The sequence below is a fragment of the Rhipicephalus microplus genome, chromosome 9 (genome assembly GCF_043290135.1).
Source record: "Rhipicephalus microplus isolate Deutch F79 chromosome 9, USDA_Rmic, whole genome shotgun sequence".
Taxonomy (NCBI): domain Eukaryota; kingdom Metazoa; phylum Arthropoda; class Arachnida; order Ixodida; family Ixodidae; genus Rhipicephalus; species Rhipicephalus microplus.
In genome coordinates this window covers 28,766,091-28,781,561 of record NC_134708.1, presented here as the reverse complement: position 1 = coordinate 28,781,561, position 15,471 = coordinate 28,766,091, and the positions used below count along the sequence as shown (strand labels likewise).

At 41.9% G+C, this 15,471-nt stretch overlaps 2 protein-coding genes across 2 annotated transcripts in view; both read right to left on the bottom strand.

The window, feature by feature from the left end:
* Window positions 1–2,930, bottom strand: part of LOC119165620 (trimethylguanosine synthase) — a 31,584-nt gene extending 28,654 nt beyond the window's left edge. The window contains exon 1 of the mRNA XM_037417734.2: window positions 1,695–2,930. The gene's annotated coding sequence lies outside the window, so the exon portion shown is untranslated. The remainder of the gene's footprint in view (window positions 1–1,694) is intronic.
* Window positions 2,931–12,302: 9,372 nt separating this feature from the next.
* LOC119164953 (uncharacterized) overlaps window positions 12,303–15,471 on the bottom strand; it is a 29,979-nt gene continuing 26,810 nt past the window's right edge. The window contains exon 12 of the mRNA XM_075873395.1: window positions 12,303–12,599. Within this exon, the coding sequence (XP_075729510.1) occupies window positions 12,447–12,599 (153 nt within the window). The 3' untranslated portion in view covers window positions 12,303–12,446. The remainder of the gene's footprint in view (window positions 12,600–15,471) is intronic.

The following is a 15,471-nucleotide window of genomic DNA, read 5'->3' as shown; positions in this document are numbered from 1 at the left end:
AAACCAACAAATGTAGGAGTCGTACACTACTTGCACCCAATCTCCCATAGCCTCAAAAAGATAGGTAGAAGAGCGGGAGTTCAGGTTGCATTTTCTGCCCTATGACCTTCAGGGCAGATGCGGATGCACAAATAAAAAAAAGGGGCAAGCAGCCATTTGCACCATGCAGCGTCCTAGACGTTTTGTAGAATGCATGCGCAATATCGTTATCGTGTGGTCAAACATATGGCGTAGTGGTAAGTGCATAAACCTATGACTCAAGGGGAACCATCATAACGCCAACACAGCTGTTCCGTTCATTTAGGGTTCAATTGCAGAGATTGTCGGTGCATTCTATGCTTTGAAGATACAATAGTGCTTAGTTACTGGTCAGACGAGATGACTAGATTAATAATCAAAGCTGCACGCATAGAAAAACAGGAATGTGCATGTGTAAGCATGACAACACTATCACTGGCTAAGAAAGAAAAGCAGTTTCTAGATTTGGAAAGTTAGATGAGTAAGCAATGGTTACCAGTGGACGAAACGTGCACGAGATTCCTGAAAAGGTCTTTTTTGTGTGTGTTTTATGTACTTCATGCACTTCGACAAATAAAAATCAGCAATGAGTGCACTCTAATATGTGCTCCATCCATTCCAGTCTGTTTGCACCATTTTTTTTTTTTGCCACATCAGCTCACTCCCGCATATGTGATGCACGTGCACTCGTTTTTTACCGTCGTTGCGATTATACCTTGCTCTTATGTTTGCTTCCGGTGAATATCACTTGGAGGTTCAATGCTTGTGTGTGTGTGTTCCTGTTTACGTCCAGTCTTTTTCGTGCAGTTTAAAACCTTTTTGAAAACATGAACCGACTAACCCAACAACACGATTTGCTTTAAGATAACCACCTTGAGAATGCGTTGCAGGGCAGGTTGTTGCATAGTCTAAAATAAAAGCGCAAAATAGACAACACGCAGGAGACAAGTAGACAGGAACGGGTGCTCGCTATTAACTGATTTTATTACGAAAGAACTGTGGGAAAAATGCAGATCGTGTGTCACAATTGCGGCTGCGTAAACATCGCAGAGCTGCTAATACCAAAAAATAAAGCATATTGTTATATAGCAATCGAAATTCAGACTAAGGCATATTGCTATGTTGCAATATACTTTAGTTTTTGGTACGAGCAGCTTTGCAATGTGCGTCCAGCCATGCTTGTGACACACAATCTGCATTTTTCCCACAGTTCTTTCGTAATAAAATCTGTTAATAGTGAGCACCCGTTCCTGTCTACTTGTCTCTTGCGTGTTGTCTTTTTTCTGCTATACTTTTATTTTTAATCCACTTGGACCAAGTAAGTGCAAATTGCATGTCAATGAAGAAATTCTTAAGGATATGCCTAGCAAGTGGTGGCATGGAATTAATATTGTTTTTGTATTTTGATCAAACTTCACAGTAGTATGCTGTATAACAAACTAGGCTCCAGAACTCAATAAACGCAGATTCAGCTGCACTGAAATACGTAAAATTTTAAAACAGATTCCTAAAAATCGTGCTGTTAGTTACAAGTGAGTTTCAAAGTTGCCATGGCACCCACAGCATACCACATGTAACCAACACATGGCGTGCACAGACCACATTTCATTGTCTTGCTTTCCTACAGCAAGCATAATTTATACTTACACACAATGTGAAAGAATCAACGCACTCACCTCCGTTCCAGCTTCACGGGTCTCTTGTCAGGCAGGTCGTCTCCACCATCATCAGTGCTGCCATTCCGAGTGTTCTTACTGAATGTACCGCCTTCTGCAGAGCGAACGCTGTTAAAAAAAACCAGAAGTATCCTCCTCACTTGCGCCTTTCGTGTTGGGGAAGTCCAACAAACTTCTGATCACTGCACTTCACCATAGCAAAGTTCAGCACACTCTCCACAGTCACCACGTCAAGAAGTCCCATTTCCATTGTTGACCTCAACACCACCAATGACTAACTTTCACTGCACCTTTTACCTTCCACTTTGGCTTCAAAAAGTTCTTCACAGACAACATACTGGTACTTCTTAAATTCAAGTTCGCACACAGGGACAAAATTGACATTTCAAAGTTCAGGCCAAAGGCTCGCACCTGAGGTGAAAGTTGAGCGCCTGTCCTGCGTGCCTTTTTTCTATGTCCCTGTCTCATAGCATTTGCCTGTTTCCAACCAAGTATCTCGTGTAATTCTAAGCTTTTGCCTCTTCCGGCAATTTAGAACCACCACAATGCATTGAAACGGGGAGAAAGTTCCCACTAGAAGGGCACCTTTAGAAGCACTCGTTTGAATTCGGCAATGTTTTGTTAAAGTTCCACCGATGACAGGAACAAGACTTCCAGAAACGCTTGGTATGTATCGGTCCACGAGTCCCACAGAAGGTGGCTGTCTTTCTGAAGCCAATATTCGTTCCAGCTCTGGGAGGTCTTTGTCCTGAAGTTGTGAGGAATCCTTGGAAGGACCTGGAAAGTGAGGCGCCCTTTTAAAATTTGAGGAACTGATTTAGGTAGTGCCCACACACTTTTTCGAATATGCTAAGGAAGCATTCCTGATATGCACACAAATGTAGCTGTGAACACCCAGAATAACTAGAACTCCACTTTGACAGGACAAGAAACCTACAATCTCACACAAAGTGTTCATCGCGTGACAAATGCATTATTCTGTTCCAGTAGCTTTCAAGCCCTCTTTCCGTCCTCCCCATAAAACAGTGATTGCTGTATGGTAGACAACAATGGTCGATCAAAATCGGCTGCTGTGTGGTTGTTCGAAACTGTGCATAATCTGTCAGCAAAAAGTTGAAGTACATGCGTGCACGGACACTCCCAAGCTTCGAAAAAGCTGTGCTTTATACTATATGTGTGTGCAAGGTTCCTGTTTGTGGGAGTGGGGGTGAAGGTTTGTTGCAGCACCCTCTTTATATCATGTCAAAGCGTGAGGCTGACTGTGCCCCTCTCTTGCCCTCCCCCTCTCTGTATTGTTAATGCATGATGGCTTTGTGACCCCCCTGCCCCCATCATGCGTAAGCCTATGGTTTATGCATCCTACCAAGCTCAATCCCATTTCTTTACCGACCTTGGGCACAACTGTCAGAAACTTGAAAAGGTTATCATAAGTACACAAGTCCCGATGGAATGGAGAAAGTAAACATCATACTCTTGATTTTGTCAATGCACTCAGTCACCTTCAAAAGCTTTTGCAATATTTCTCTAAAAGACACTAGACTAATTTCAGTGTGCCGCAGAGCTAAAAAAAAAGTGTCAGTTTCAGCATTTGGATGAACCAGTGAGATCAACATTGAGGCATAGTAGGGCACTGAGACTTCTCAAACTTGCATTACATGTTGGTTCAATGCAGTCTATGTTGCTAACTGTACTACATAGTGGAAAGTCAAGCATAACAACGTGGCCGTTACTTCAGGGGAGTTGAGGGGGTTCTGACACCCCTGAAATGTTTTTCACACTTCCACTTTCTCGGTGACACCAATGTATTTACATGCCTTCACATCGTCCAACATGCAATAGCCAAAGTTAACCATTCTAGACATAAACACCCCCGAAAAACTTCCTGGGTATAACCCTGCGTGGCATCTACTCCAGGCATAGAGTTTCATACAATAACCTAGAGAGGAAACTGCCGCTGCAATTGTTGTGCCCCATGGGAATGATGAGAAGTATAGGCTTTGGATTAGGTAACATTATCGAACTGCCTACAGATTTTTTTACAGTTTTAATTTCGTTCTTTGCGCAGTGAGGTGTGGTGCCAACTCTCAAGCAGTGCCGTTGTTCAAAGAGGCTGAAGACCGGTAGGTGTTGGTCTGCTGCGATGGAGCGTTACAGGTTGTATTCGAAAAATTTTAACAAACGGTGTACTTTCCGCTGCTCATGATGTAGCATCCCATGCTAGTGCAGGACATTGAATCAAGTTGACGTTCTTTCACAAGCATGTCTGGCCGAAACGCATTCAAATCAACTGCAAAATTACAGCTAAGCCAAGACACACCGTCATGCTCCTTTTACTAGACTTCATAATAAAATAAACTATGCATTGAAGGCAGACTACTTGGACAGACACACCTGACATTGCGGCAGACAATATGCTAAGTATTCCTCACTCAATACAGTACAAGTATTTTCACAAACAGATAATACATACTTTCTAGGGAAGAATGAGCCTGTTTGTTTTTAAGTATTGTAAAAAATAATTCATTACATCTTGGTGCCAAATCTGGAAAACAATGGCAGAGCAATGCATGCCCTGATGGTTAAAGTAGTCGATGTTTCACATCTGCCTCACGGAAATGTTCTGCAGAAAAATTTACATACAAAATATTGAGAAGCAAGTTTTCATTAGAACTGACTTGACATTGCGACGCTGTGTTGGTGGCAAAAAAAAAGAGAGTGCAGAAGCGAGTGGCTGCTGTGGCCAAGCAAACATTCGTTTGCTTCGAGTTTTTGTTTGTCGTTTGCTCTCGTGACAGACTAGTGGAATTGCTGGGTACTTTGATGTCTTATGCTTGCTGGTACTCAACATGAAGCAATGAACGCCAGTGCACTAAGCTCTGCAGATATCCATCAAAGCAGCCGCCACCTTCAAGGATTACCACCACAGTACAACTCAAACCAAGCACCACCCATTCGCTGGGGTACCGTGCCTCATGAACAGGACTCACATGCCTAATCCATTCCACGGTGATGCCGATGGGAATGTGGAATACTGGCTCAACCATTTGACGCTGCCATCAATGACTCTGGCAATCCCCGTAAGTTGAACGTCTACATCTCCCTCGTAGATGCGGCAAGAGTGTGGTACGAATCGTAAACCTTCATTCATGAGTTGGCAAGAATTCCATCCGCAGCTTCGCGAGGTCTTCAGTAACCCCGAACGGAAAGAACGGAGCATGCACTTTCTTCGCGATTTCAAATGCCAAAGGAGAGCATAGCCATGTTTGTCGGAGATTATTCGATTGTCTCGACGGGCTAACCGCAACATGCCGGAAGAAAAGGCGCACCTCCTATGATGGTGTCCAAGTTCATACGTGAGGCTACGAAGCCACAATTATGGAGTGCATGCTTCGGCAACGGCTGTCGCAGTAAAAGCGTCGGACAGCCATGTCCACTGCCAGGGAGGTTCTTGCAGAAATCATGCTGCAGGTTGTACGCGAAGAACTCCAGAAATCTCATGCAGTATCCCCTCCGACTGTCGCTGCTCTTGCAGACATCGTTCGGAATGAAATCTTTGCCAGTCGTCAACAGTAGCTCCAGAGCTCTGATCTTTGGGCACCTCCTAACACATCAGCTCTTCGTTTTGAGCTGAAAGCATGAAACAAAAAAAGAGCCTTAATATTTCAATATCTGACAAAAACCTCAATATTTGACAGCTGCCTAGCTCACCCTGTCAATACTTCTTAGAGCAGGGGTCTCAAACGCGCGGCCGGATATTTAAGGAAACGCAGCCAGCATAGATGTGTGCATTTTCTTATGTCCCGTCAGTTCACTGTGTGTCATGCTATTTAAGAACTTACACCTTCAAAGCCAGATTACTTGGTGTCACGTTCGTAGCCAGGAATCTTCCAAGGGAGCGGGGCTACTCGCTGAAGGCCTTGACGATTTGCAAGAAACACCTATTATCAGAATTTATTTTAGTAAGACCCCACCCCCTCCGTCAGAATTATGGAAAGGGTGAGGGAGGAGGACGGACCACACTCCCTGGCTATGGGCCTGGTTTGTGCATTACAAATCAATTCAAAACTGAATAACAGATCTAAGCTAGTTGGTCCGCATTAAATGCCAGATTACTTGGTGTCACGCCCGTAGCCAAGAATCTTACAAGAAGGGGCCACTCGCTGAAGGCCTTGACGATTTGTGAGAAAGAATTATCAGAATTATCAGAACCTATTATCAGAATTTATTTTAGTAAGACCTCACCCCATGGCTACGGGCCTCGTTTGTGCTTTGCAAACGAATTCAAAACTTGAAATAACAGAGGTAAGGTAGTTGGTTCGCACTTATGTTTTAATACAAGGCAAGAAAACAAGGACATTAGAGAAGCTCATGGTATCGACTTCTTTCTTCAGTTGGCGTTTGAACACCCATGCGCTCATTTGCAAGTCCCGCATCACCTAAGATTGAACGAATCAAAGCGAGCACGAGTGTGCCTTATTGAGATGACAGTGGGTGAAATCGCAGGCCAAAAAAATGTTTTTAGCCGAGTCAAAACATGCGTTTAGAGACGTCCTGTAGGAGACGTTGCTACCCACTTTCGCTGCGAAATTAGATGCGAATAAAGAAAAGCAAGCAACGCCGGCAGGAGGCTTAACCGTAAAAACGAGCAATTCGTTACACCAGCAAGAACGACTTACCCAAGCTTGCGGCGACGTAGCGTCCCCGGTGTAGCGAACGTTCGGGCTGTGGTTCGACACAGTGGGCCGGATGACCGCCACACTCGAGGTCCGGCGCGCTGCGTCATCGAGGCGTTTCTCGACGCCGCTAACGCGGTTGTGGCATCTAAAGCTACGCCGCACGACTCAAAAACAGCAGCGCCGCGAGATGCGCGTCCCTACAACTTGACAGCTCCGACATGACGTACTGGTCGTTGCAGGGGATTCGTGAACACCCGGCTGGCGGAACACTACGATCTGGTAACGTGGTTGACCGTGGCAGTGTCGACAGATTGTGAACATATCCACCTTGCGAACTGCGCGTGGCTCGGTTTCCGACCTCGACAGCGTCCGCTCCCGGAAACTGTTGGGACACGTCGAAGTCGGCCACCACCCCTACGTCACGTGTAACATACCACCGTGACAATGCGGAACGCGCGTCCCACCAGTGACCAGTTCCACTCGACTGTCAGACCACAGCACGCCTACCAGGTCAGACTGATTCGAAATTGTCAGGAGAAACAAAAGACCCGCGCGCAGGTGCACGTGCGGTAAAATAGGCTTGACCACAACTTACTGAAGTTAGAAAACTTTATATGTATAAAGGACGCCACCAGGCTACCTCTTTTAAACATTTTTTTAGTTTGTTATACAAAATAATAAAAAGAAGGTTATTTAAATAAATAAAGATACATTATTTTTTTTGAAACTTTAAAGTAACAGCATTGTTTACAAACTTTGGGTGTCACTGAGGGTAGTATAGTTTTGTTACGGTGTTCTAGTTTCGTTCTTCACTGCTGTTTGTTGACATGCGGCGGCGTCTGGCGGTGGGTTCAAAGCACGAATGAAGACAATGTGTTTAAATAGAGTTTAGTCTTGTCTGTTATATGATCCCTACAGGTGTGTGCGTTTTAGAGCCGCGTGTTTGATGCGGTGTGCAATTTCGTTCAAGTCACTAAACGTATTTCAACATAACGCCCACAATAATAAACACTCGGGAAGCGATTTTAAAATGTGTTGAAATATAAGACATACATCCCAAGTTGGTTGGGTTAGGTATATTCGGCCATCTGCTTGGCTCCAAAAATCAGATTATTGTTATTGTAATAACGCTTATTTCTTTTTTATTCCTCACTACCTTGCTTTTTGTTTTGTATTGTTTTTGTGGTTTTCATTTTTTTTGTTGGTATGCAATAATGTCGTTACTATTTATATGATACTATATAGTTCTTGGCCAATCCCACAGTGGGTATGTACCATGGTGTCCAGCCTAGAGTTAATATACAGAATCTATACTATAACTATGCTATACAACAATACTATTCTAACAATAAATTCGTTTATGTAAATAAATGTATGCATTACATCAAGCACCACACTTTCCTAGGCTATCGGTAATCTTTCTATTATACCTCCATTATTCAAAATCTGATCAGTAATTTTTAAAACCACTCAATTCTTGGCCAATCCCCCATAGTGGGTATGTGCCACGATAAACAGGTGAACAACAACAACTAGAGTCTGTATATTAACTCTATGGTATGCAGGCTACAAACAAACGAAGTGCCGTGTTCTTGTTAAACACATTGAATCAAGTAATTTACACATGTTAAGGAGTTGTGGCATTGTACGCTACTATTTGAGTCAGAACCTTGAAAACCAATTGACTACTGTTCCTCGCCATCAGCACGATGATGGAAGTTTGGCTTCGAAAAGCTTCCGCTGCCATCGGCTTCCAGAGCCGAATTTCGCACGCATGACTTAAACACCTACGACTCTTCATTGCAGACAGCTTCCGATGCGATTGATGCACTGCTAAACTGTTGCACATGGGCATCAGTCGCAGCTGAAAATGCGTAACCAGGAATCCAATTGGTATTAACTGAAATCAAATGGTCCCAGTTGCAGGCCTACTGGTTCCAGTTAGCAGCTGGCCCGGCCCCCAACCGGACCTAAGGCTAGATGAACTTGAAGTAGCTGGTTTGAAACCGTAACCAGTTAAATTGGAAGCAAGTGGTCCTAGCTAAGGGGTACATGGGAGACACTGGGGTTGCCTCAACAAGAGGCTTTGGGAACACACAAATTCACTTAATTCTGTAGTAATATAGCCACACTAGGTGCTAGGCAAGGGTTCACCTATTGCTCGTGGCACATACCCATTGTGGGGAATGGGCCAAGAATTGACTGGATTTATAAAAAAATTTGCAGTTTTCAAATAATGGAGGTTATATAATAGAAATATTACAGACGACCTAAGAAATTGTGGTGCTTGATCTAATGGATATATACTGCACCCCCCAGTCGGACATCACCTTTCTTCTCCTTTACTGATGGCTCATAGGAGTCATACCCAATGCAGGAGATTGGCCGAGTATTAGGTGAATTTTTTTTCAGTATTTTCTTCGGTATACTACTTGTATAACATAGAAACTATATAACAAACATCACCCTCCTAAAAATTCATTGTCAAAAGCGCGCATGAGAGCCTCTGCTGTACACCAAAGGGTCCAGCAAAAAAACAACAGCTGTTTAATGTCACGCACATGACAAATTTCGACCAACAACCTTATTTTCATTTTTTCATGTATATACATTGTATATTCAACAAAACTTTGTTTCCAGTCAGCACCCATCATCATGCCACCGTCCTTCACCAATTCTTCATGTTGCTTTTTTCAACTTTTGAGTGACTGTTAAACAATTTCATAAAGCACCTCTTCTTCCCCCCACTCCAAATATAAGAGCATTCCAAATGTTGCCAAGAAAATAAAAACAATGCAGGGTTAGCACTGAAGGAGTACAAACACGATGTTAACTTACTTTCCTGTACCTCTTTTTAGCACTAAATAAATTTATAATCCACAGGGTAAAGAGTGCTGGAAAGCACAAGTGCTCCCCAAACTAAGTTACAATGAATGCTTGTTCATACAAGTTTGCTGAGGCTTTGGTAGTGAGTAGGCAGATGGTTCAGCTAAATCTTTTGTTGGGGCACCAGTAGTTTCCATGTGCAAGCGCAGCCAGATAAAATGTATCTCTGGCTTTCGAATAACGTTCGATTTACTGATGCGTTTGATGCACCTTTCGAAGTTGTGGGCTCGGACGACAAGGTTACAGTCACATGTGGTGTATAGTTTTATGTCAAGAGGTGAGCTTTGCTGGAGCTGACAATTTCTGCTCCGATGGTGCCTTAAATGGCACATTGGTTAAGCTGTAACGCCAGAGGAGAGTACAGCTAAATTAAGACATATAGAGCTGCACATCGCTATAACGAACTTGCTTCTGGCACAAAACAGCTTTGGTATATTGCTTATTGAACATGCGTCGTCATTAGCGTGCTCAGAGTTTCTCCTTCAGGGGGAAGGGCAAAGGTTCATCGCAGCGCCTCCCTCCATATTGAGTAAATGTATGGGGAAGACTTTGCATCTTTCCACTCTCAGGTGACAGGGGCGGGAGGTGGACATCTGCTTCTTGCCACCCACTGCCACCCACCCCCCCATGCGCACGCCCGTGTGTGTAGCACTGCATTAGTGTTGCGAAATTTATTGCTGCTTTTGTACGATTCCAACTTGTACCCTTACGCACCACTCTGTCGCTTGATGTTACAATGACATTACACATTACAATTGTGGGGGTACTATAATTACATAAATACAGTACTTCACAGGATTCGATAATGCTATTCTGACTATGTTTGTTGTATCACAGTTCAACTTTCACATACGAATACTATTCATTCTTTTTTATGTAATGAGCTAGGAAAGAAATATATATTCACATTGCCAAATCTTTTCTACACGTTGGTGTCACGATATTTGCAGATCTTCGAAGCGCCAACAAGAATGGGTGCAAGTACAACTATGTGGGAGTAGCAGCATACCAGAGCAATAAAAAAATCATTCTAAAACCTCTTTACCCAATGTTAAAATTGCAATACTTTGCTAAAAATACAGATATTGCAGTGCCCCTAACTGCACACGGTGTTTACTACAAGGAAATGACCAAGATGAACACGTTTTATGTAAAACTGCTCCCGGTGTGCTCCATTCTTGAACATCTGCATTTCACAAGCCTGTACTGCCAATAATATGGCAAATGTACATCATAACTATGCTTGAATAGTCATGCAGTTAAAAATAAAGACTTACTGAAAAGCTTTTCCAGCGCACAAGCAGTGTATACAGTTAGGCAGTCTGTTGTAACTACATACACAAAACATGCACAGGAAATTGCCTAACTTAACATAAACAAAGCTTTTAATTTTGAGGCAAGCATTGATACACAGCAAAAATATAGAAAAACTCTACACTCAACTCTGAGAGTATTGGTAAAATTTTGAAGGTTATGTAACTCTTAAAAAGTTGTCAGTGACCAAGTAAGGCAAATTCGGCTGCAAAAGTTTATGGGACATAACACCTACAAAAAGAAGAAAAGATAATAATTGAGATCGCACAAACTCAGGGCAGTATAAGCCTGCACGACTAACGAAGTGATACTTTAAATAAGAAAAACGACTTCGCAGAACAATGCAAATATCACTTTTGGAATAGTATCCTGCAAACATTTGTGGCCTAATGTGCTACTAATGTACTATGGGAGCAGAGGTTTGGCAGCATATGCAATGTCATAGATATAAGCATAGAAGAAAAAAAGAAATGCCCAAGATATGTGCAATGTACAACTTAAAAAAAGAAAAGACACGCCAGGCCTGCGCGGATGGCGCAGCACAGTCACAGCGAAAGCTAGAAGAGCGGCCTTTCAGAGCCTTTCCTAAACGCTAATTGGGTAACTGCTGCAAGCACACTTGCTTGATGCCCACTATGGCATTATTAATAAAAATCCTGGTATCTACTAAACTATTGCGAGAAATGTTTTGCCAATTGTTCATGCAGTGGCTGACGACGATGAGGAATTATGCCTGAAGTGGGTATGAGCCACAGTTAATAGGTGAACAAAAACAAGCTTTCGTAATGAGTTGCAGCATTGGCCGACCCACTCATTATGCTATTCGCATTGTGGGACAACTACTTGTTCTTTTGCTGTTTTAAAACGCTTTATAAGTCGTATTAACGCAACTGCTTTCCTGACATCAAACCTGCCCAAGATTAGTATAGAAACAAGTTCCAAGCACTGGCGTGGCTCAGTGTTAGAATATTGGGCTGGCACCCAGCGGACCCGCATTCGAGCCCCACTGTGTCATTACTGCTAGGTTTATTTTTCTTTCCTAATTTCGCGCGATGTGGTTACAGACACCGGTGGCGGACAACTGCGCGTGACCCGAGTTGTGATCTCATAACAGCTTTCGCAGTAAAGGTTCCTAATCCATCTGCTGCCATAACAAACAAATTCGTACTGTATATGAACTTGACAACACAGTTCATGCTTGCACTTCATTACCAATGACTTTTGTGTAACCCTACTAGTTTATTCACAAGTATATCAACAACGTGAAAATCAGTAGCACAAGAGGAACAGGGGCAGAGCTACCTTCTTGCATGCCTATGCTGGAGATTATAATGTAAAAAATACTTTACTCCCACTTTTTCCTCAGCTGTTAAACTAAACAGCCAATATAATGCCTTTTTGTGTTACATTTGCAATACACTCAGCCACTAAGTGCCATTGTTATGTAGCTTCTTGAACAGCATGATGTGCACTAGTAGATTTGTTGGTTAATAGCCCTTATATTGTTCTTTTTCATAAACTATTTACACATAAATATTATGTACAAGTAGCACAGCTACTTTTTTCACCCCTGTTGTACCCCACGATCTTCATTACAAAAGGGACCGCAGGTAACCTTTAAAACACCGAGTGTAGTTTAGAGTGTATGCCCCAAAGGTACCTTGTACACTGGCATACCTACATACACTGCATCCATATAGGAAAAAAAAAAGAAACGAGGATGTGCCAAACATCATTCAGCAAAAGACATTTAGTTTGACAAACAAGTGGAAACTTCCAGTTGATTTTGGATCACATTTATGAGTCAAGTACACATGTGGACACTTTTTCACGACTGTACAGGCAGGTCTGTGTAATGCACTTGATTCAATGCGGGTTACTGCAGATCTTGCGGCGCACTCGCGTTGGGGGAAGCGCTGGACGAAGAGGCCCTGAGACCGCCGTAATAGGCAGTGATGGTCTTGACCCTCTTGTTCAGCATGTTTTGCTCAATCTCGACCGAACCTCCCCGACCAGCCAGCTGGGCAACCTTCGAGGATAAGACAAAGTGATTGGAATCAGCTAGAGCTGCTAATGCATACACTAAAACCTCAATAAAACAAAGTTGCATCTAACATGAAAATAAGTTTGTTACATCCAAAAATTCATTATAAAGGTTTATTCCGAACACTATATAAATTACAACACTACTTTTCAGTAACTTCATAATAACCAATGCTTTGCTATATCCAGTTTTCTTAAATCAAGGTTTGAGTGTACCAGAGTTTCCTGATGCTGCCGAGCTAGCAAAAAAATAATCGTCAAGAAGCCCCCTTTCCCTGAAAGAAAATACAGTGAGACTTTCGCAAAGCCTGAAAAAAGTGCAATTAGAACCAATTTTTCCCATTCCTGAAAATATCTGCAATTATAATGAAATTTCACTCTGGTTGAAAAAAATCTAATTATTTGGTGCAGCAAAAATATGTGCAACTATGAAGGAAAGTGCATTATTTACTTTTTGTCTCTATTCGGTTCAATGCCCGCTTGCCAGTCTATAATTAATGTTAGTTGTTAATTCCCTCAATGTATGTTTGACTTCAACACTCAACTACACAAAGTCATTATTGGTGAACGTAATACTTCTTAAGATCACTATACTTGCCAAAAAAAATGCAAACAGGGCCAGGAAATGCAACAAGCGACACAAAAATACAAGCAGCGAGGTGAAAAAAGAGGGCCAAACCCACCTGTTTTAAGCTTGACTGGCTGCTTTGATATACGCTCAAACCTCAGTATAACGAATCCGAATATAAAAAAATATGTGTTATGATAAAGTACAGTATACTCGTAAAACGAAACATGAAGGAACCGGGAAAATATGCTCCATTTAACAGAAGTTCCGTTAAGTGAGAGATGAACATGGGTGCGGAATGCAAGCCCGAGACCACGAATAGCAGAGGCAATTATTTTGTTTAAGAGGGGATGATGGTCTTAGCACAAAATTGTAAAAAGTACTAACTTTCAAAAATTGTAATTTGAGGTATTTATAGTCAAAAATATGTTTTGGAAAACTTTTATATTATGGCAAAATAGCATTTCTTTTTCCTAAAAGCATATTATATGAAATTACAAATGTTTTTAAAACTGAAAACACAATTTCCTTGGCATTGTCACTTTTGTGAAGCGATTGTGCCTTACGGAAGTTTCGAGCAAGTTTCTGTGAAGGTATCTAAATAAACTTGATACCATTCTTTCCCGTAGCACCTGAACTACAGGCTAAAGCTTTTCATTTTCTCTCAACCTTGATAAAATTTGTAATCAAATGACAAATACCGGCTAATTACTGAAAGCTCATTCTTACCTTCCAAGTTTAAAAATTATTTCTGATCAAAGAAATAACCGTTTTGACATTTAGTTTGCTTTAGCCTGTGGGATGAACTTTTTAGAGAAAACATGTAGTTTTGAAAACTAACTTTTTTTTATTGCGAGTTACCATAACGACCCGTAAGAAATTACCTAATCATAATGTAGAAATTTATCATCACTTCTTATCTAAATGAGATATATGAAATATGTTTACAGATTTGAAATCTCGGTTCAATGGTACACATGCATGGTAATTTTCATGACAGTAGGATAATAAATAAAAACATATTTAGGACCCTCGTCCCCCCCTTAAGCAGGAGTTACATTTTACAAATTTCCATTAACTGAGAATCCACTGTAAATGAAGACTGGTCTTGCACTAAATATAGTAATACGAATATACCTTTATAATGAATTCTCAAACATAACGAACTTATTTTCAAGTAAGATGCAACTTTGCTATAATGACATTTGAGTGTAAAGCAGGACATCGAATCAAACTTGAACCAAGAATTGCACTCGAGCTGAACCCATAGTGAAGCAAAACAATGTCTATGGTCTCTTCCGAAGAGAGTTCTTAGGTCGCACACGCTTGCGACGCAATGCAGTGCTGTTAAGATGTTAACGTTTACGAGTACGATTGCTGTAGCTATTTTAAATCTAGATCGCATTTTCATGTTTGTATAAACATTGAGCGCAGTCACAATAATATATACTCTTTCAGTACCTGTCAAAACTAGTGGATTGCCCAGGCAGCCTGCCCAGCACACGAGTGGAAACAAAAAGAAACCTAAATGGAAAACTACAAAACACCAGACTGGTCACCTGAGTAGCGCAGCCTGAAATGTTTCACCTTTTCATATTCGAGTTTAAAGAACCGTGCAAAATGATAATTGTGGGGGTTTAACATCCCAAAACCATTGTACGATTATGAGTGACACCGTAGTGCAGGGTTCCGGGAATTTTGACCACCTGGGGTCCTTTCAAGTGCATTTAAATTTAAGCACACGGGCCTCAAGCATTTTCGACTCCATCAAAACTGCGGCCACCGTGACCAGAATTTGATTCCGCGACCTGTGTTCGGGTCAGCAGCTGAGTGCCTTAGGCACTAGAGCGCCGTGGCAAGTCAAGAAGCTCACCGTGCAAAACCAGTTATGAACTGGTTTGTAAGTCATCATAGATATAAACGAACTGGCATTGATTGCCCCTAGGCAAAACTGAGCATATTAAAAATTTTCGTCTTGTACAGACACTCTGCTACAGAAGTGCCTCAATCTATAAGACATAACGCGTACAATGGCATAATATATATGTTGCATTTTAAATTCCAAAATCACGACACTTTATAGTATTCCTAATCACCGACACATCTAGCTAAGACGAATCTTTGGTTCATCAAAAGAAATGTCAAATTTTTTATCTGTTTAGAGAATCTGAGCCAGAGAAGCGCAACAGTGAGTGGTTCTTTTTCTTTCTTCAACCCACCACCTCGCCCTGAAAATCCAAAGACACTGCCCTCCGTGTTGCCGACAATGTTGCCTTGAGTTGCCGTATCA